The sequence below is a fragment of the Festucalex cinctus genome, chromosome 3, assembly GCF_051991245.1.
Source record: "Festucalex cinctus isolate MCC-2025b chromosome 3, RoL_Fcin_1.0, whole genome shotgun sequence".
NCBI classification, from domain to species: domain Eukaryota; kingdom Metazoa; phylum Chordata; class Actinopteri; order Syngnathiformes; family Syngnathidae; genus Festucalex; species Festucalex cinctus.
The window spans coordinates 23,658,627-23,681,944 of NC_135413.1; the positions used below are offsets into that span (position 1 = coordinate 23,658,627).

Below are 23,318 nucleotides of genomic sequence, written 5' to 3' on the forward strand. Positions count from 1 at the left end.
AAAATGTTTCACATGTAAAAAAACAAACAAAAAAACCCTAATTTGTGAGCATGAGAACTGAACAAAACACAATTCAGTATACAGAACTTGTAACCCCGCCCCCCCAAAAAAGGACAATCAAAACCACATTTGCGCTTTTGCTACACCGAGAGGCACTCAGTGTGATACACTGCGTATTATTGCCAGCATATTCGTATTTGCTACAGTGGAGAACAAACGTCCTCCAACGGCCTTCCGCGTTCGCTTCCGACTTTCCGAATTAGCAACGAAATAAAAGCAAACTGCCTGATCTCAGCACCGCTTCACTGCATCATGTGAGCATCTATGTAATCACGAGAGAAGTAAATACTCCACAAACTACAGCCTCAAAGAGTTTTTGTTGCTTCATTTAAAACTTACAAATCGGACAAAGAGAAAGAAAACACAGCTGCATCAGTTTGAACATTATTTTTTTTTTCCCACAAAGCATCATTAAATAGCTTGTTACTTAGCAGATACTAGCTAAAGGAAATAAGTGCCTTATTAGGGACAGTCTAAAACGCTTAATGTTAGGATAAAAAAAACAAAAAAACAACAACTTAATGTCGCTTAAATCAATCATCACAGCAATACATCTCCTCCTGTGTTATTATATCGCTCGTATCAACTGGAAACTTTTGGATATAAGCAAAAAGTAGGAGTGGCAAGTTGAAGGTTGTGAGTTCATTCCTCAACCCTTGTATAACTTTTTTTTTTTTTACTCAAAATCTCCTTGCAAAATACTGAGAATTTCTGAATTTCTTTTTCATGCGATAGGCAAATTCTCTCATATACATGAAAAATACTTTTGAGGAAAAATTACTGTATTTTATTCTCTTCCAAGTGTAAATTTGACTCTATTTAGACTCTATTTAGAGTCAAATTTACTCTACAGAATTTACTGTGCACTTCACCCGCTCAATATATCAAAATTGCCCTGATATTTTGGGTTTGATAAACGTTAAGCATTTTTCTCACCATACACGCTCACTATAGAAAACTGCAATTAATCATCACCAAAATGATATCCATCAAATCCACAATATTGGGGTGATCACTTGAATATTTAACTCATTCACTGCCAGCCCAGTTCAATTTTTTTTTTTTTAACGTCTATAGCCGTTAATGGCACTGAATGAGTTAATTGTGCATGAGTCGAGACGATCAAGGATTCTCAGACATTAAGCATTTTTTAAAAAATTTTTTTACATGAAGCGTTTCAGACTTGTCCCCCGTTATTATCCCAAGTCGAGTACGCTGATACAGGTACTGGCCGGGTAACTTTTACCGCTTTTGTTATCATTAATCCAGTCCTAATATCGAGATTAATACTGTCTGCAGTGAAATGAATCAACTAATAGGGTGGCCAGGCTTAGTAATCAATAATTTGTTCACAAACGTACCTAGCACCACACAAAATAAATCAGCACACCCTAAATCCTAACTAATCCTAAATGAGGGAAGCAAACTCGAGTTATCAATATAATATGGTGCAGCTGATTAACACATAAATATTCTCATCGGGTAGGCCTTAGTAGCAGTTTTTTTTCTTCCCCCTCTTACCTATACAGACAGAAGCTACCTTTATACACGTGATCAATAATATTAAATACGGTGAGTGAACAGCAGCGGATGAGAGCGAGCAATAAGTGAGAGAATCAACTTTACAGGCCATGTCAAGTTCTTGGTTCTCCACCTGGTCAAATATCCAGATGCAACTTCAAAAAAACAACAACCATAAAACAAGCCGAAGATGATAAATAAGAAGTGTATTTACATGCAGATGCTCAAAGAATAATATGCACAGAAAGAAAAGAAAAATCCAAAGACATATATTATTGCTTAACATTCAATTATGGCTAAAAAGTTGCTTTTCATTTTTCCCCGCGTGAAAACTAGCTTCCTACTTTGAATCTTTGTCAGCTGTGCTTTGGAAAAATGGCACTTTTTTTTTTTTTTTTTTTTTTGTTCACACATGACGGTCAAACCGGAAGCGTGACATAACATGTTCACAATTGATCACTCATTTTGTCAAGTCAGAGGGCAAGGAACCATTTTTGGTTCATTATAGGGGTCATTTCTTCCAGCCAAAATCGAATAAAAATGCAAAAAAAAAAAAAGTATAAATAGAATGAAATAATTATCAATATAAATGTCTTACAACGAGTCCAGTTGCATTGTTGAAGACGTTATGTCACACTTTTATAAACTGCTACCTACTGAGGATGGATTGAGCTCAGCATTTCCAAAAAAACAAAACAAAACAAATACCTGTATATAGAACAAAAACCTTCCCATCCACGTAACCCTGTTCCTTTGTAATTATTAAAGCCTTGTCTGGGTTCTTTTGTTTTTTTTCATTTATTAAAATCACACCGACAACAAACACACAGGCACATACACACAAACAAACTATTGCTTTTTACAAAGAGACAACAGAGCAGAGACAGGAGGAGCATTTTGGACTATACATTGACTGAATAGCACACTTAGCACACATCAATCCCTCGCTTCATCAAGCGTGAATGTACAGAAAGACGCCGCTTGGACACTTTTTTTTTTTATGTTCGGACACGCACGCGGCCGATTTATTACTTGGAAACGTTTTGGAGTCAAGTCAGGCAAAACCCGTAATTACACCACAAGGCCATATTGCTTGTTTTATACTGTAGGATATATTACAAAACACTCAAACACACTCTTCTTGGTTGTTTTTTTTTTTTTTTTTGAGCAAAATTCCTGCAGTTAGAATAAATAAAATCAGGAAAAACTCCACCTCTTGATGTGTGTGAGCGTCTCTAGCTGTCTCCTCCCTGAGCGGAAACACCTCATCCTCATCCTCATCCTCATCCTCATCCTCATCCTCATCCTCATCCTCTCGGCCGGTTCTCTCCTTCCTGGATTGTCTCGCACGTTTCCAGACTGGAAAGTTTGTTCTGCTGGGAGACTGAGGTTTTACTCGTGGTACAGGGCTTGTGCATCACAACAAGAGATTATTACTTCGGTACAGCATAAAGACTACAACCCAAACAGATTTAGTATTGCATAAGAATATTTGGTTTTGCTAACAAAGAGGGACCCTGATGACACCTTCATCTAAAACAGATTATTATTATTTTTTTTTTTAATGACTACTGAGAAAACTGATTTTTTTTTTTTTAAAGATGGTTTTGTGGTATTTCATTTTTTATGTGTTGGCATTAGCTTGACCTCAGGGGCGCAGCGGTGTATGAGTGGCCCCCGCGGGAACTCAAGCGATTCACGCGATAATCTCAACCGTTCGCGGTGGAGCATCCCTGAACACAAACTAGGGCTGAACAATTCATTGAATCAAAATCGGCGGCGTACAGTTGTTGAAGGCAAATTTGGAACTGCAAAGGCTATAATTTTGAAAGAAAGAAAAAAAAAGCTTTATTTTAGTCAGTTGGTAGGCATACATATATATTAGGGGTGTTAAAAAATCAATTCGGCAATATATCACGATATTACAGCACGCAATTTTGAATCTGAATCGATTTTTAAACATCAATTTTTGATGGAAAAATATTCAACAAAACGTCTTACTTAGGGTAAGGGTTCACACATTAATCATGTAAAAATTTTATATTAACGGAACATTAAGTCTTAATATTTTATTTCAAGGCTGTTCAAACATGAAATATTACAACCTGTTATTTAAATACAATAGCTCACAGTTATAAGACTGAAGTTTCAGATGAATAAATAATAAATTTTCATACAAATATGAGTGTACATGTACAAGTTTACTGATTAGTATATTCTAAATTTGAGCAAAAATTAATTATTAATTTGTATCGGGATTAATCGAATCGAATCGTGACCCATGAATTGTGATATGAATCGTATTGTAAGCTACTACGCATTTCACACCCCTAATATATATATATATATATATATATATATATATATATATATATATATATATATATATATATATATCAGTTTTTTTTTTCAGCTAATACCGATCAGCTGAAGATTCACGTGATCAGCCCCAATTTTTAATCACATGATCTGATCGTGACACCTCTAGCAGAGTAAGCAGATGAGTAAACTGTCCGTCATATTAATTTCTGTTCATTTTAGCATAAAGCCACACTTATAAAACCAAAGTACCCAACGTATAATAAATCCAATAATCACATACCCAATATTGGGGGAAAAAAAGAAATTCCAATTTTTTTATTTTTTTTCCCCCCAAAATGGTTGTTTCAGCCCTAACACAAACAATAATGCAACAATCAAAGCAGAACTAAAAAAAGAAACTCTTCCCTGAGGGGTGACAGCGCAAGGCGGTAGTAAGCTAACTAACACCTTGCGCACATTGCACGGCAGAGGAATGATGGTGTGCAAGCAGCAAATCAAAACTGGATTCAAAGTCATGGTTGGTGACAGTGGTGGCATGCATCTAAAGGGATATCTTTTTCGTCTTTTTCATTTTTTTTTTATGTTGCCTTTTAAAAATAAAGTTCTTCCTCGAGAGTCGCTACTGAATTTGCTGGAATGTTTTTAGGAGTCCATTCTACATAACAGACCAGAAAGCAGACTACTGTTTGGCACATTCAGGTTTTTTTTTGTTTGTTTGTTTTGTTTGTTCTATCACTTTACGAGCACACCAACAAGAAAGACACACTCAACAAAAACAGAAGCACAACAACAAAGCATTCTGAAAATAGCACTTGTCCTAGCGTTTTATGCTTCTCTTCCCTAATTGTACAAACGACTGCTAGTCTAATTATTGCAGGAATATAGTTAAGTGCTATCTGACATCTTTTTCCCCTCGCTCTCCTTTCCTCTCTTTCTTGAGTTCATTAACCAAAAAAAAAAATAAAATGTGTTACAAAAATAGAAGCTTTACGACCAGACAAGGCTTTGAATATTCACTTTCCCTTCATTGTTGCTTCTGCGTTGTTGGCTTGAGAAGGCAGATGAAGCCGCTCCACAAACGGCAATAAAAAAATTTCAGTGAGGTTTCTTTTTTTTAATAAGCACTAGGCAGTTGCTTGCTGTATCGCTGCCTTCCACTAGATGGAACAATTGGATTGCAGTCAGTGATCACTTGGCTTGGTTTGTAAATAATTACCTGCTGGACAAAACATGAGGTGCACCAGTGAAATGAGTAGTTGCCAAAATCCTGCAGAGATGCAAAATCCCAGAATAGAATTATGTATATCACTCGTCATCTGCTAATTCTTTAGGATACTGTAAAAGTCCAAAATGATTCACACACTGGCCAAATTATGTGAAATTGTATTTGTTGAACGGGTATCTCTTGATAATGGAAATTTTTCATTGGACAAATTCAAGGAAGCCCAACAATGCAATGCATTTTGGGAACCTGTGTATAATTGACGTCCACTGAAATGCATTGGAGAAAAAAAAATACATTATATAGTTTTTTAAATGCCAAAAATTGTCACCAGCATCAGCCTAAAAAAATCCATATCGGTTGGGCCCTAATCACTGTTATCATGAAGATTTTTAAAATATTTTTATCTAAAATAATTAAAAGGTAAATTAAGCAAACCGGTTATTTCAGAAATGTGTATGAAATTGGCAAGTCTTCCTTCGCATTAATAAATACCCAAAAAGTAGGCTTCAGTTTCAAAAAGAAGAGTGAGTCCTGATTTGTGAAAATGTGAATTAATCCACAATAAAAGTCACCCATTCATCAAACAGGAAGTCACTTTACTGTAATTTGACCAGAGTATGAATAACTGCAAGTATGATTATATACGGTATACTCTATAAAAGTTGATCACAAAGAATATAATACATTTAAGGATATTTTTCCGATTGTGCTTCTAACCTGTCGTGTCGAACGGTAGACTGATTTATTAATACTGAGTGGAATTCTACAATCGTTTATACCTGCACTGCACTGACTTGCGTGCGTCTGAAATTTTGCTTACCTCAACAATTCAATTACGTGAAGCAATTCAAGTAAGATTGGAACGTCTCTCATCTGCCTTCTCACGGCCGCCAAAGCAGCAAGGCCGAGCCGCCCGCCACACACATGACCGTCTCCAGCTCCCAGGACTGGCCTCTGCGGCCGTGGTTCAACTTGGATTTCTTCTTGTGCACATGCAACACATCACTAGGTAAATATACACGTCTTAAATTAAACAAAGGTGTAAAGAAAAGTGCCTTATCAATTGAACAATTAAGAATCGTCTAACTACGAATATCATACATGTTATTTAAAATAGATTCTATAAACATTACTTTTTTTTCTGTATAGTAAGTACTTATGACCATATACCCTGTAGTACATTATAAAACAGGTGGAATGGACCCTTTTCATTGTGTTGGTGCCCCGTGCTTCTCTAGGGCACCCGTCCAGAGAAGGATTAATAGCAGATGGCCTTACATGATTTCACTATGCAACAATGGCGGATGGAGGTTTTTGACAGCTAAAATCATTTCAGTAGAATTACCAGAATTCTATGTTTCTTCTTTTTTGTGTGTGTTTTTTCTTTTTAAATCTTCAAACGATTGTCCACAGAGAGGCGCCGATTGCATCGCCGTGCCGACAGAGCCTCCCTCAGAGTTGCTGTGAGTTTGTGTCCAAAGCAATGCATCCAAAAAGGTACGACTGAATACGAGAAAGGAAAACAAGAAAGCAGAACGTGACCAAAATGTGCGCATTTCACCTTTGAATATGAGCGACAATTATTGCCGGTTTCAGTGCCTAATGAAAGATTTGAACACCAAAATGAATGGTTTGTACAATTTCAAGTCAGATACATCACAATGTAGTTCCAAACTTCAAATGAATCCTGGCGAACGAACGCATGATTGACCTACATCTTGAGTTTCGTCTCGGAAATGCGCAAAAGATGGTCAGGTTCAAACGGGCAGAAATTGTTTGTCCTCAAGTTGGACAGTTGGGTGTTGGCTTCCCCAAGTCTTCCAAAGAGAACCACTGAAGTAAACCACGAGAAGCAACTCCACCATCTTTCATCTTTGATGAATAAGAAGATGTTGAGCAGCGTGCCATCTTGTCCAGTCCGGTTTGTGCGGGGCACCAATATAAAGTGTCTCAGATTCCTCCTCCACATTCCCCTACGGTGGGCGCTCTGGCACCTGGCAGGGACGCTACCCGTCAACGGGCATGGATTGCTCAAAGTCTGATCCAAACAGCTCCTTATATAAGGGGGGGAAGTGGGCCCGCACAATGTCTGGGTATATTGCTTTGAAAGCCGTAAGCTTTTCTGTATGCCTACTGCACAGCGCCCGCAGTGTCGACACTTTGCATATCAACTGTGGGGAGAGACAGAGAAGAGACAAGCTGTTTAGATTCACAGCAAGACCAGGAGGACGCGGAGCAACGCTGCCGGAACGCATTTCTCCCCTCCCTCACCGTGTGTTGACTCCCACATGGGGGCAAACTTGACGTGTAAATATTGAGACAAGCGCTCAGGCGTGAGGAAGCCTGACACTACGATTGATAAGGCACCACTTCTCTTTCAATACAAATGCATTTTGTGTGCCATCATGAAAAAGTCCCCCGAGAAGTGTTGGGATAACACTTTATCAGGCGAGGTAACGTATTTGGCAACTTAAGTGGTGTTCCAAATAGAGTATGTGGGCCCCGCTATGAACAAGGAGAGCTGAGCCAATAATAACTAGAGCTGCACAGTTGCAGACTGTTGATTTCTATTTTCTAACCTCTGTTAATTTGTCAAATGTCACTAATTTGGTCAGAAAGGTGACTACAAGTAATGCATCTTTGTTTAAGAGAGACAATAATAACTACAGCTTCACAGTTGTAGACCTGTGATTCCTAAATACTCTTCAATTGTCAAGTTTAACTAAGTTGGTCTGAGAGGTGACTACAAGTAATATATCTTTGTTTCGTATAGACAATAACTAGAGCTGCACAGTTTTAATCTGTTTTTCTAACCTCTGTTAATTTGTCAAATTTCACTAAATTAGTCAGAAAAGTGACGACATGTATATAGTATTTGTTTAGGAGAGCCAATAATAACTAGAGCTGCACAGTTGTAGACCGATGCTTCCCCTACCAGTCTTCAATTGCCGAATTTCACTAAATTGGTCTGTTATTAGCTGTTTCATTGCAGTTTTTCGCAAAAATAAAAGCAATATTTCTACAATTTTGCTAAAGTACAACTGTGACTCGTGTTTCCATTGAAGAGTGTTTTGCTTCTCATCATGTGAGATCTCGTAATTCTCGCAAGAGAAGCTTAAGCGAGAGGTTTGTTTGAGGAAGGTGGGCGCCCAAATTTGTTATGATTACTTTCAAGACATCTGCGTCTATGGAGCGGTGGCCTTGGTTACTTACATTTTGTGCAATTTTGAGAGTAATGGAAACACACATTGATTACAAGTACTATTTTTTTTAGAGTAAATAACTAGAGCTGCACAGTTGAATAATAACTAGAGCTCCACAGCTGTAGACGGTTGATTCCTAACCACTCTTCAGTTATCAAATTTCAATAAATTGGTCTGAAAGTTGTTGGTTACAAGTAATATATCTGTGTTTAGAAGACCAAACAATAACTAGAGCTGCACTGTTGTAGACTGGAACAATGGCAAATCTCAGGAGCAGTTAGTTTGTGTATAATGCTGAACATTGTACGTTAAATATACGTGTAAAGATTTAGTTGTTACCTTTGTAAGAATTCCGTCCTCTCTATGGTTCTTCTGCAGGACGTGCTGGAGAGCCAACTGGATCTTCTGTTGAAGTTTCTCTACCTTCACCTTCTCCTGGAGCCAAGATCGGTCTGTAAGGTCAAAGGATCACATTAGTCAGCAACCTCCGTGCAGTAGTTGGGAAAAGTACGTAAATTCAGGGTGCTAATTTTGGGTATTGACTTTTAAAGAAACAGGCAGCAGGCACATTTGTTCCTTGTCACGGCAAATTCGGGGTTGCTGTGTTTTCTCTTTTTTTTCTGCACTGTGACTGACACCTACCAGCAGACATCAACACAAAGGCGGAGAACAGGGCGATCTCATCCTCAGACAGGTGCATCGAACACAAGTTTTTCCCAAACTCGAAGATGGAGCTGATCAAGTCGTCACAGCCTGCCACAGCAAAGGACAGAGAGAGAGAGCTTCAGATGAGGGAGACCAAAGAACAACATTCACTCTTGATCTTTATTGGGAGAGAGGCACACAGGGAGGGAAGAGGAAGAGCAGGAAAACATAAAGAATAACAGAGCTGCACGCTGACAGCGCATGGGTGCGTCTTAAGCAGAACAGGCACCGCTTTTACTGCGTTTTGGCACTTGGGTGGTGTTATGCAAGGCAAAATTAGGTCACTATCTAGGCGTTTAGTTCAATCAATTATCTGGCAGAGGGGGCGAATGCCATTGCAACTTGGGAGGCCTATCAATCTTCTCGACCTCCCCCAAAAGTGGCAGCTGTGTGCGTGCGTCTGAGTATGATCATAGTGACATCAGCAGCCTCATGGATGATACATTTTAAAATATCGTCTTTGCATTGTATCGAGAAATGTATCGAATTGGCTCTTAAAGAGGAATCAACCTTAAACATTTCTTGACAGTAATGTTAAATGTGACCTCACTAGTCTAAACATGACATTCTGATTAATATACATTTGTGGAATATGAATTATGCAGCAAAATCCAGGCGTTTCTACCCATTTCAGGGGGCAGCCATTTTGCCACTTGCTGTTGACTGAAGAAGACGTCACAGTTGCTCAGGGCTCAGGCAACGACCAATCACGGATCACCTTGTTTCTGAAGCTGAGCTGTGATTGGTTGTTACCTGAGACCTGAGCAACTGTGATGTCATCCTTAGTCGACAGTAAGTGGCAAAATGGCCGCCTTCTGATATGGATAAGAACAGCTGGATTTTGCTGCTTAACTCATATTCCACAAATGCAACAAACTGTATTTAGATGAGAGGTGCTTCATATTATTGCCAAGATTTTTTATTTTTTTTTATTTTTTTGGGGGGTGGGGGTTGGGGGGGGGCTTCACCTTTAAAAGAGAGAGAATTTCATTAACTGGAACAGTTTGGGCTCTGGGACCATATCAAATTGATACATACATACGAATGTTAAAAAGAAAAAAAGTGAAGCTGAGCCAGTTTCATATGATGATTTACACTAATTCCAAGATATTAGTGAATACCTGGAACAAGCTATGTGTGTGTATATACACAGCACGGGTAGAGCATGTCAGGAAAGCCACTAACTATGTTGCTAACTACATCAAGGAGGACAATTCAACATGTCTACAACCACTATGGGACCCATTTGCATTTTTCACCTTAAAAAAGCTGGAAGTGTTGGAAAATCCTTGGTGGAAGCCTCAGTGATATCATGACAGCTAGACAAAAATGCTATTTGAGCTATCTGAGATTCTTTATGTCAGCCTATCGGTGATGGTTTTGATAGCTTTCTCCCAAAAGGCGCTCTGTCTGGCTGTATTTATTCCACAGTTACAGGAGTCAGATGCAACCGTGCCTCGCTATCATCTCGCTCCTGGCATAAATAAGCGCCGCAGAGACGGCGGGCGATGCCAGGTAAAGCAGGGATGAACGCCCAGTTCGCTTCAAGGCCTTCAGTATTGTGTGGAGCAGATTAGGAGATTCTAATTTTGGCTGGTACATCAAGGGGAAAGGAATGAAACACGCACAGACACACACACACGGTAGCACAAGAGCACACGCGCGTTGTGTCCACTTACCTAATGACTTGAACACATCTGGCCCGGCGTACTTTCCGTCAAAATAGACCGTGTTGTTTTGCGAGTCAAAGGCACGACACATTCTGACAAACACAACTTCCAAAGAGCCTGTGGAGACAGACGGCAACAACATGCTGAATTGCTGTGTTGTTCCTCCCTCCCACTCACCCCCCCCCCCCCCCCCCCCCCCCCCTCCTTAACAGTAAGACATCAGTCAGGAAGGCAAAACACGTGCTTACGCTATGTGCCGTGCTTTTACAATATGAGCAACAGACACACTTTGAAATAAAGAAGCTGTCAGCGGGGGGAGAATAAAACGCACCTCCACATTATATGATAACATCAGACATAAGGCTAGTCATCCATAATGACAAGCCAGATAACGACTGTGCTTCATTTAGTGGCGAGAGCGCTTATTCATTCAACCTTTATTGAACAAGATAGTGGGGAATTATTCTGTCTACCCTGTAATTTGTAGCTCTCCGAGGGAGGGGATAACAGGATCAGGGAAATGCAACAGCCGCCATTAGTAGTGCTACTATGTGACTTGTTTTATGATTAAAACTGACATTAGAGGATGAAAAGCACCTGTACATTCACTGGCCACGACTTTAGGTACACAAAACGCTCATTCAATGGTATACTGTTCAATAAGAACTATACACAGAATTCGGCCTTTATTGGGGGGCATTTTCTGTCTGGTGCTGACAGAGCCAAATTGTCTATGGGGCAAAATTGAAGTCATGAACTAGCTGTTGCTTATAAAGTTTGTTCACCCATTTTAGTATAATGTTTGTAACTCAAAACACTTCTATCTCAAATCATCTTTCCCTATTGAAATGAATGGAAAAATCATTAATCTGTTGCAGCCCCACGTCGTGCGCTTTATGGGGCGCCTGATTGGCCACCAGGGGGCAGTACAATATAGACGTACAGACCCACATGAAGAAGAGTTTCACAACTGACTCATTAAACTTCAGTAATGCGGAAAGGGACTGGACCATCCCCCCTAATAGCAAAATTCCTCAAATAATTGTAAAGCATCTTTGAGTGTCCAGAAAAGCGCTATATAAATCTGAAACATTATTATCATTATCATAATTTGTATTATTATTCACGGCCATTATACAATTAAATAAGCAAAAATGCCATACATTCTGGATTCATTCAAAATCAACTGAAATATTGCAAACCTTTTATTATTTTCTAATATTTCTGATTGTGACTTACAGCTTAAGAAAACTCAAATATCCTATCTCAAAATATTAGAATATTTCCTCAGACCAAGTAAAAAAAAAGAAAAAAAAAGAAGAAGAAACCATAATCAGCAATATTAAAACAATAAAGGGCTTGCAATATTTCAGTTGATTTGTAATGAATCCAGAATGTATGGCATTTTTGCTTATTTAATTGCATGACAGAAAATAATGGACTTTATCACAATATTCTAATTTTCTGAGCTAGTCCTGTAAGTGTACTGCCCCCCACTCCCCCCTTTAAAATTATTGAAATTTAAAAAAGGACTATAAAAAGCATTTTCCCATGAAGAAAAGAGGGCTACCAAAAAAAACATGAATTGGGTCCACTGAACCAGTAGTTTTTTTTGAAGATGATAAAGAATACATGCCTGTGAGTATTAATATTTTTTCTTTTGACATATCTTGCTACACTGTTGAACTATCTATTGCTAAATTGTTATAAAACGACGACTATTGATGCTATTCATTAGCCCATTTAAGGCATTTTCCATTGTATGTTAGTATTAAGCTAGCGGACTTAACAAAGGCAAAGTTATGTTTATATTTTAAATACACAAAGTGTAATTGTCTTGGCTTGACAGTTAATGGCAAGTGGGCAACTTACTACTTTTCTAATTTTATGTTGTGGCCTGTAAGAATACATGTTCTGTGTGACAGAATGTGTTAGCGTGAGCACATGAATGTGAAAAGAAATGAAGCAGAGTCATCTGACCATTGTAAACATTCATCTTGTGATGTGGCGGTGCTCAGGAAAGGAGGAAAGTCTTTGTGCAGTCGGGTCAGCTATACGCCCTTGTGACAATATCAGAATCACGTGCGTGCGTGTTGACAAGCTGTCATACCTGCTTTGAGCAGCACTATCTGATCGTTCTGACACAGCTCCATGAAGCCGTCGATGCGCTTGGCGAACTCCACCACGTACTGAATGGCCTCCGTTATTTTGATAGCGCACAGCTGCCACATGACTTCCCGCGGCTGAAAAACACAACAAGATGGGAGATGGTTGAATTGGGCGCCGCGCTCCACAGGCGGCCGCGTGGTCAAGCAAGCAAGCAAGCTACCTTGCTCTGGTAGCTCTCCACCTCCTCCTGCAGGAAGGCTTGCCAGGTCATCTGCTGCAGCTCCTCTCTCAGGTACTGACATGTCTCCATGTGTGATTTGGAGATATTTTGGGCCAAGTGCTCTGAAAACACAAGTCGAGTTGTAAGAAGGGAAGACCTTAGTGATGAGACCTGCCACGGAAAATGCATTTTTTTCTGACTCGTTGTCGAAAAAAAAAATGGTGACATTTCCTTTTTACTGCCTCCAGGAAAGCTCATAGATTGAGATGGAGGCAAAGCCAATCTGGTTATGACACAAATGCATGGGAGTGGGGTGGGTAGGTGGGGGGGTTTGGGTGGTGGGGGGGATTGGGGGGGTGTTACTCAAACAAAGGTCACATTTGCCTTGAGACAAGTAGTGAGCACAAGAATTTAAATGGTTTTGAAAACACATCTGTTAAAAGGGGTTCCGCGGCACAGGGGAGCCTAAAAAAAATGATTTCCCCCGACGCCTGCCCTGCTGGATCCTGATTGGCCCTAATTAATGGAAACTAATTACAAAAAAAAAAAGAGAGAGGCTCTTTTAATGAGTGTTGGAGATGAGTCTCCAACCTCCTGCTATTTTAAGCAACCTTTGTATCGTTTGCCCCACCGTTACGTTACCCCCCCCCACCCCCCCCACCCTTTTTTCCCCCCACTTCATTGTTCTGCCTCTCTAGCCCCCCCACCCCTCTCAGATGCGTCTCACCTAGTTCTGCCATGGACACGGTAGGGGAGGTTTCTCCGTTGGTGAAGGAGCAGTAAGGGAAGAAGCCCGAGCCGGGGGCAAAGTCGCAGATGGGCTCGGGTTTGATGCCGTTGATGTCCAGGCCGGACTGGTCCGGGGAGGGCTGGATGTCCAGGTAGAAGCTGCTGATGGCCGAGTCGGGTTTGGTGCCGTCGGGGGTGTGGCCGTCCATGTAGCCGCTGAGGTCGTCGTGGAGCTCCGTCAGGCCATTGGCTGAGAGGCCGTAGCTGGGCGTGAGAGGCTCCGCCTCCCCGGGCTGCTGCTGGTGGTCCCGCTGCTGCTGCTGGAGCCGATGCTTCTGGACCTCGGCGTAGAGGCTGTCTCGCTGCTTCTTGGACATGCGGCCAAACTTCACCGCTGGAGGGCAACATGGGCACAAATGCACTTGAGGCCTCAACGTTAGGGACTCCTGCATCCATCCGTCCATCCATCCGTTCTTTCTACCAACCAACCAACCATCCATCCATCCATCCATCCATCCATCCGTTCTTTTCCTATCCATCCATCCATCCATCCATCCATCCGTTCTTTCCACCATCCATTTTCCGCCATCCATCAATCATCCATCCATCCATCCATTCAACCACTTTCCACCACCATCCATCCATCCATCCATCCATCCATCCATCCATCCATCCATTATTTCCACATCAATCCATCCATCCATCCATCCATTTTCCCCACCCACCCATCCATCCATCCATCCATCCATCCATCCATCCATCCATCCATCCATCCACCCGTCCGTCCATCCGTCCGTCAATCCGTCCATCCATCCATCCATCCATCGATCCATCCATCCATCCATGCATCCATCCATCCATCCATCCATCCATCCATCCATCCATCCGTCCATCCATTCTTTCCGGCATCCATTTTCCACCATCCATCCATCCATCCATCCATCCAACCATCCATCCATCCATTTTTATGTCGCTTATCCGGCTTTGCTGCAGCTTCATCTCACATTCTACTTTTCTGCTTACCACTCGATATCTTTCAAATGTTTTGTCCCTTTCTATAGCTAAAAGACCCTATTAAGTAAATTCAGAGATGTGTAGATGTGCAAAAACTGAGAACTGGCACAAATGCAACATCCAGTTAGCTAGCTAGATTAACTATTAACTAGCTAGCCTATTAACTGAAAATGCATGTCCCTTTCGGAGATTCAGTGGTGCGATCACTTTTCAAATAACATTGTCTATACTGTCTCAATTAAAACTGAGCATTACGATCTTCAGAATTTGTTATAGCTCTGTAATGTGTCACTAGAATGTTTAGGTCTACCTAATGAAGTGTCACGTCAGCGTATGATGTATCTAGCTAGCCCCCCAGGCAGTACGTTGTATTACAGACACTTCAAAACACAAATAGATTTATTTTTATATCTTGTTCAATAAACTATGATTTTTTTTTGTTCTAATGTGGCTGTCTCTCTTATCCAGTTAAGATTCCTGACACTGACGTGCAAGAAATGCCTGCGAGAACAAATCACATTATGTCACACTCTTGGCTGAACTCTTCCTCCTTTGAAGAAAAAATAAATCTTGTGTCTACGCTGCAGATAAAATCACTTTTAAGACAGATGAGCACAGTGGTGAGAAGGAGACTTTTTTTTTTTTTTTTGGGTTGGCGCTCCGGGGTCTTGGAACTATGTCAGCTGGTCATTGTGTGTGTATGTGTGTGTGGCAAGAAATAGAGGGGAATGCAGGCAGATGGGCTTGTATGTGTTGAGAGAAGCCGAGAGTCACCTTCATCTGTCCTGATTGTGTGTGTGTGTGTTTCAGCAATGGCACTCATAAGTGCGATTGCACTCTACATTTATGGCATTCATGAATATGTATATGTGTGCAAGTCTAGCATATATTAAAATAAGGTTTACCCTTGTCTGTGTAGACACTGGATGACCACATCCTGATTACAAACTGCATTATAGTCTTCCTTTGCGCTAGTCAACTCAACTCAACTTTATACGGCAGAAAAAAACAAAACAAGAGTAGGATTGTGAACATGGGGACATTAATGATGCAACAAATTCTAAGAAATAATTACCCTTTCATGGCCTTATTTAAGAAACTTGTTTGATGTTGTTGGCTCCAATAATGACTTGTGGCCAATGTGTTATGTCTTGTGCAACCCTATAAAAAACCCCACAAGCTTCGGGCGTTTATTAATATTATTAATAGCATAGCATTTGTTGTTCACTAGCAACATTAGTAAATCTATGGGGGATTTGACCCAGCACAAGATTTTTATGTAACAAGCGGTAAAAACAACCAATACTGCTAGTTAAAGCTAGTTATTAGTTTAGCTATGATTAAAAACATTACTATTTATTTTTCTGATCACTAACATTTTCTATGAAGGTTGCCACAGAAAGTCACTCAAATGAAATGCTTGGTGCTTCAACTGCAGTTCATAAAACTCAAAAAGCTCATCAGACCGCCTAATTCCAATGTTCAACCCAATTGCAACCCAAAAAATCATTAACTGCTCAAAATCCATATGTACCAAGAGTGGTTTAGGAGATCAAGCCAGTATTTATTATTTGAATAAGTACTTCTACTTTTCCAAGAGGTTTTTTTTAGCACCTGGATTTCTACTTAAGTACAACGTGTGAGTCTTTTTACCACCTCTACCTTTCGCAAGAAATATCCACCCACCATTTTCTATCTTGACCCGTGAAGAACTCACCATCCCGTGACATGCCCACCGCCAGGCACTTCTGCAGCCGGCAGTGCTGGCAGCGGTTGCGGCTGGTGCGGTCGATCAAGCAGTTCTTCTGACGGGGGCAGGAGTAGGCCGCATTGCTCTGCTGACTCCTCCTGAAGAAGCCCTGCGCACGAGAGGAGCGTCGTAGGTTCAACAACACGCTGAAGGTGCATGTTTTGGAGATTGAAAGTTGGGATATTACAACAGCAGTGATTAAAGGGATGTGTGAGACAATTACGAGAATCTCTTCTGGATCCAAGGGAACAGAACAATTTGTTCTGTTCCCTTGGATCCAGAAGAGATTGTAGTAATATGACTTTACATAATAGTTTTTGGAAATATGATAATAGTTTTTGGAAATATGATGTCATCAATGTGTGGATTTATACTAGATAGTTTGGCCTTTATGCAAAAATCGGTGGACTGTTTAATGTCATAATTTGCTCAGTCGATCAATGAGATCATTGATCAGATCCGAGAAACAAGTTGGCAGTTGTGTACTGCCATATAAATAGCCATAAAAATATATGTGAGCCCGAAAGCTAATCTATTTTTAGCCTGGCCACCTGTCGTATAAGTGGAAAACAGGGTGGCAGAAGTTCCGCCTCCTTGCCCTCGACCATCCAATCACAAAGTTAAAGCGCTCATGTTTTTTTTTTTTTGACTGATAAAAAGTCCCAAACATGTTTTATTTACATAAAAAATAGCTACAGTATGTGTGTTATTTATTTAAATTTTAACATCTCAACTCATTTGATCCCAAAAACGTATAAATACGTTCTAAATGTTTTACGTGTCCCAGGGACGTATTTATTTATTTTTTTGTTTTTCTTTGTTTTATGCTAGAGCATACGTAAGGCTTTGATGCAGCCTCACAACTGCAGAAATGATAGTTATTACACAAACGGCCAGCAGGTGGCAGCAGAGTAAAGGAGATCAACCAGGACCATGTTGAAAAAAAAAAGCTCAATTACTCAAAATTCTTAATAGATTTGTGAATAATGATGAAACTTAGCTATATTCTAATGCCAATTGCTGCAAAACGGATAGATAGAACTGTACTTTTTTTTTTTTTTTCCTGATGAAAGAAGATACTTTAATCTTTCATTTGGTCGGTTCCATGTTTTTATAGCAATAGAACACAATATTCTGTGGGCCTTGCAAAATCAGTCAAACTCCAGTAAAACAGCCGGGAGTGGAAGGAATCGCTTCTGTGAAAATGGCTGGGAGTGAATGAGTTAATTAAAAAATAAATAAATTTTTGCATAAATTCGGTGAACTTCCTGCCACACACATTCAGCCAAACACAGACACAATTAGCAGAACCAAACGTGAGTTGAGCTATTCTTGTGAGTCGATTACATATTAAGTCAATGCAGTTTGTGTGTAGGGGTGAATCTGTGCCGGAGCTAAACGACTGATCAAAAAAATGTGCTAACTACGTGACACGCGTACCGCGTATATCGTGTAACGGCTTGCTTACAGCTGTTGAACCAAGATAGCAATAGCATTTAGCATTAGCTAAATATTTAGCAAAACACCAGGCCACCTCATATGTCATAAAAGGAGATGCTTGTTTTTTTTGAAGAATTGCTTGGGGTTTAACTTGATTTTTTTTTGCAATACATTTCAATGATGTCAATTATAAGTGGATTTTTGCTATGGCAGGAGTCGTTTTAATAGATATATTTTCCTGTAATCGAGTACCGTTTCCAACCTTGCTGATTGCTCATTGCGCAAAGTCTAATTGATACCAAAAGTGATCCTTAGCTATTTACCAAACGTAGCTAAATACCCACAAATGGACAAAACCACACCAATGAAAATAACCTCCTTGGAGGAGGTCATAACAACACTGCTGTACTGCTATTTTTCTGGCTGTGACACTGTCATTTCTGGCATGCGGACACGGGTGCGTGTCCAAGCACGAGGGCGGGCGTCATGTTTGGCCCGATGCGATAACCCGTCTCTCCCTTCATTGGGATTATTATCTGGCATGTTCAGCGCATAAGCATCCGCGCACCGACTGGATTCCTCATCCTTTGACTTAATGAATTGATTCCAGCACATCATTAACATGCCCCACTCTACCGCTCCATACACATATGTCTTAATTAGCCGCTCATTGGCTGTTTAATTACAAGAAAACAGCTGACAGCTGCCAAGTTGCTTTATAATGGAAGCCATTATAGGAAGAGGCTATTACTGCCAGTGACACGCAGCACTCTGTAATAACGCTATGATTTATGGTCCAAACTTTTGTACTCATACATATCATTAAAGGTCTCTCTGCCTCGACTAATTAGCAATCATTAAAGAGATGTTTCGGCAGTTTATTCTTTAGTGTTATGTTCTTCCCGGTGCCTGTGTGAGGGAGAGCGGAATCTGACAGAAACTCTCACATACACAATTACATGCGCGCACACACAAACAGCAAAAGTGCAGACTGGCTGAGGAATGCTAATGATGTGCTGGGTGACAAGCACGGGCGACAAGAATACACTCAGCACAAAACTCCCCTCGCTGTTTGAATGGCTGGTGCGTTTGAAACAGTACAAAAAGACGACTTCAATGGAGCCAACACAATGTTGCAAAACAGCCAACAATCTGCTCTAATTCAAAACCTCCTCCTTTTTGATCATTTGAGCTCAAGAAGAATGCTCTGCAACCAAAGCCAAAAAAAGGTGTACCAGTTCCGAAAATGGGAAGGAAAAGTGAGACTTCAAATTTGGCTCTTTTGCTATTTCCGCTTTCGTAGTTGACCACCACAACACTTCAATGTGAGTCGACCAACTTTAGCAAGCAACTTTTCTGACTTCCTGCTTTCCGAACCATTTTTAGTGCCACTGAAACACGCGTCGACACGGTGATGAACGCTATCTTTGACGCTTACCTTACAGCCTTCGCATGTTATCACACCGTAATGGATGCCTGATGATTTGTCTCCACAGATCTTGCAGGGAATTATTTCGATTTGAGCTGCACGGGAGAGAAAAAAGAACAAGAGAGCGGAAGAGAGAGTGAGAAAATAAATAAAACTAAGTCATACATTTTCTTTTTTGCTGTCACATATCATTGTACAACACCTTCACCATGGCGCCATGTTGGTACATAAAAGCTTAAAAAAAACATTTCATCCGCAGGCTTTTGAATGCTTGCTTGCACAGTTCTTTAGTGGAATATTTACAAATGTGTGCCTGAGTTTGTGAGTGAGAGAAAGCAAGGGGAACTTTTAGGTCCTGACAAATTGTAAATATGGTGTCAATTAACAGCTGAAAACTCAACATTGATATACTGTATTCGCTCTAAACTCAAGCTACACTCTCCAGCTCATTCTAATGAGATGCAAAATAAGAGCTGTATTCAAAATTCTGCCTTAGCGCAGAAAATAATGCTCAAAACTGGAAAACTTCACATTCACACTCACATTTACACTTCCTATAGAATTTTTTGGGAGTTTTTCATGAACCCAAGATGCATGTTTTTGGAATGTGGGGGGAAGCTGAAGTACATGGAGAAAACTCATACAAGCAAGAAAGCACCAAAAATGAGCCAACACATACAGCATGACCCTGGCTGTACCAAATTTGTGTTTTCAATTTTGCTTACAATTTGCAAGATCTCTTGTTCTGCCTGATGTTTATTTTGCGTAATTCCACTGTTCACCACTAGATGGTGGTAAAAATGTTTTTATACACATTGAATTTGAAACAAGAAGAATGAAAACAGGAAGTATTTCAAGATCAGTCTCATTTTTGCTGACGATTATTCAATGTCAAATCCTCTTCAGTCCTGCTTTTTATGCCAACAGAAAGTGACGGCAGTAGGTTCTTTTTATCATGTACATTTTTGGACATGATTGATGTACTCCTAATTAGAGATAGAGCGATATGTTTTTTTTTCAGGGCTGATACCGATACCGATTATTAGTAATCAAGTAGGCCGATAACCGATATTTGGAGCCGATATTAATTTTTCACTAAATGGGAAAATATTGAAATTATCTAGCTTTTATTTATTATCTATTTTTAAGCATATGTTTATTGAAATGTTTAGGGTTAGTAAAATATTAAACTTTGAAAAAAAATCTTAATCAATAAACATCTTTGTTTTAAAAAGCTAACAAAACATTCAGGGATCTTTCAGGACAGTAGTATGTCTTCAAAATTTAAATAAAAATGTAAAACTTAAAGTAAATAGCTCCCTATTGTTTGCTACAGTAAACAGTTTGTTTTTATTTCAATATATCTTAAGTATTAAAATTTTACTTATTTTTAATTTCAAACAAAAGCAGAAGATGCAGACAGTTCCCATCCTATGTAGCAGCTATGAAAATTTGAACAATTAGTTCCCTGATATTTTTCCCCCTGAACACTTTTTTTAAATGGATCTGTTATTGGCCATATGATTTTTCTAAATGGCCGATGTTGATATTCAACAAAATGCTGAATATCGACCCAGCCGATAATCAGTCTATCCCTACTTCTAACCATGAAGGACAACAGCGCTACTGTATTCATCACAGGAAAACAAAACACTTTGCCCAAACTCTTCCGACTGCTCTTCCATTCATCACTGCAGCTACCCGTGCTCCGATCCCGCCCTCTCCCTTCAAACCACCACCTCCTCGTCTCCCAGCAGAGATCTCTATCTCACAGCCCTCCTCCAACATCTCCCACATCTCAGCCCCGGCGTCCCGACAGCAGCGCCACACAAAAATCCGCTATCTGATCTAAATCGAGGAAACATCACCTCGGGATGTTTTCTCACAATGTAATGGCCTCTTCTGAGCAGCCAATCCAAACGCGAGGAATTGGTGCACCAATTAAGGCTGAATGTGATGATTTTGTCTTAATAAGATGCAATAAAAAAAAAAAAAAAGATAATTAAGAAGCAGTGCTCCGTCGGCGATGTCGGAGCGTTACATCAGCATCTTCCCTCCAGCCATGCCTGATGCGCCATATGATGAACCCCCGTGTCTACGCCAAGATCCTTATAGCCCTTACGATGCCGATTCGAACGCTTCACAACTACTTTTGCTGGGGTTCAATCCAAAGATGCGGGCCCATTTTAATCAGCCGCCCAGGAGCCTGCAGTGTGTCATGTGGATAATGTCCTTGTCCCCGAGGCCCACCCGGGAGAGACCCTTTAACGCAGAGCCTCTAATCCACTAACTAATAGCCACGCTCTATTCATTCACCAATCTGTGTCTGTTCTCCTCGCACTGCTGGAGTCAACAAGACCGGGCCGTGTTTACACGGTATTAGCCTACATTTTTAGCAACATGAACAAAAGCAAGCGGTGGATGGCGCACAATTAACCCTCCTCCAGACATCGCGTCCTGCCATTTGTGATTCTCGCGCACAATGGCGGGCGATGCACCTCGCCGGCGCAGATTATTGTGAAATCCAGGCAGGGGGGCGGGCTTTGAAACCCTATCTGAGAGGGTTAATTCATAATTAATCTTTCGCTCATAGTGAACGGTCGCCGGTTCTGGCAAATGGGCCCGTCGCCGTGTGAGTGCATTCCATTGTTTGTTTCGGTGTTCTCCCCCGCATGAGCATCCGCAGTGCACTGTGTTTCGACTCCTTTCGCATTTTCAGCCTCATTACTTACATAATTTGTTCTGACATGCACTCACAACAAGTGAAGCGTGCTGTAATTATGACTAGCTGTGGTTGTGGCCGGCGGAAGGGTGCAGTGGCATGCCCGTGCCAGTGGGTGGTAGTGCGGGGCCGCGGCTAGGCTTTCCTCCGCCCTGCCTATAAGCCAGGCTTCCTTCCGCCCACCCGATCCGGCCCACGGGCTTTTTGGCTCTGAGCTCCAGCCTGCGATCGCTCCCAGGCTTAGGCTGCTGCTAGCTAACCCCCGCCACCCGCCCGCCCCCAACGCAACGAGATGCCTTCATCTCTCCGCAAGAAGCCGGGGCGCTCGCTCGGGCCTGACGCCGTGCCACATCAGGTGAAAGCGGTGGGAGTAGACGGTGCCAAGCCGGGCGGGGGGTGCGCGCACACAAAAAAGCGAAGCTCGCAAACAAAAGCGCTATCTGCGGCGGGAAGGCCCTCGGTGGGTGCACACATCCTCGCCGGTTAACACCCTCTCACTCCGGCGCTGCATAAGCTGCTGGATGTGGAGAGCACTCAAGAGTAAAAAAGGTTTGTCTCTGGACCAGCTGAGGGAGGCTGGCTGCGCGCTTCCTTGTCTGAACATATAGTTATTTCCACACTGGGATAAGCTGCTTTCCAAAAGAGGTGCAGGGGAGAATAAAAGGAGAATACGATTTGAAATCAAACACACCATGAAGGCACACTCGACGACCACAATATAGCGAAAAAAAACGTAGCGTCAATTGATTGGACAACATTAGATTCGTAATTTGTCATAGTATCGAAAACGTTGCACAAATCTGTGCGTCCAACTTTGGGCAAGGACAAATGCATGCTTGGATGAGTTATGGAAAAGCCTGTGAACTCACAACGAGGTCAACCAGGGTTCACTTTGACTCATACATAATGATAGTCTTTAAAAAGTCAACTATGCCAAAACTACAGATTACACCTTGATTAATTGATCAACAATTTTATTAATTGTGTGGAAACGGCTGATAATTTGCTTTGAATCAATAGAGCTAAATTTGGGTTAAGTCTTCTGCTAGCTTGCAGTATAAAGAACAACAACATAACATCAAATGGGAAGAAAACTAAAGTCATCGTACAACACCGGGCTGCAAACAGGAGTTAAGAACAGTTGGTGGGTAGCCTAAGTGATTCATTCCATTAAATATATCAAAAACAACTCCCCTAGT

At 40.9% G+C, this 23,318-nt stretch overlaps 1 protein-coding gene across 3 annotated transcripts in view; it reads right to left on the bottom strand.

The window, feature by feature from the left end:
* Nucleotides 1-3,962: 3,962 nt before the first annotated feature.
* Nucleotides 3,963-23,318, bottom strand: part of roraa (RAR-related orphan receptor A, paralog a) — a 264,732-nt gene continuing 245,376 nt past the window's right edge. For 2 of the 3 annotated variants that reach the window (XM_077516876.1, XM_077516877.1), the window contains 9 exons: nt 19,407-19,492; nt 16,496-16,637; nt 13,763-14,158; nt 13,036-13,157; nt 12,817-12,949; nt 10,716-10,823; nt 8,974-9,084; nt 8,671-8,783; nt 3,964-7,299 (listed from right to left, as the gene is read on the bottom strand). In XM_077516876.1, coding sequence (XP_077373002.1) covers nt 7,135-7,299; nt 8,671-8,783; nt 8,974-9,084; nt 10,716-10,823; nt 12,817-12,949; nt 13,036-13,157; nt 13,763-14,158; nt 16,496-16,637; nt 19,407-19,492 — 1,376 coding nt within the window. In that variant the 3' untranslated portion in view covers nt 3,964-7,134. Of the gene's footprint in view, nt 7,300-8,670; nt 8,784-8,973; nt 9,085-10,715; nt 10,824-12,816; nt 12,950-13,035; nt 13,158-13,762; nt 14,159-16,495; nt 16,638-19,406; nt 19,493-23,318 lie in introns of all 3 variants that reach the window. The other variant, XM_077516875.1, reaches the window with a different exon arrangement.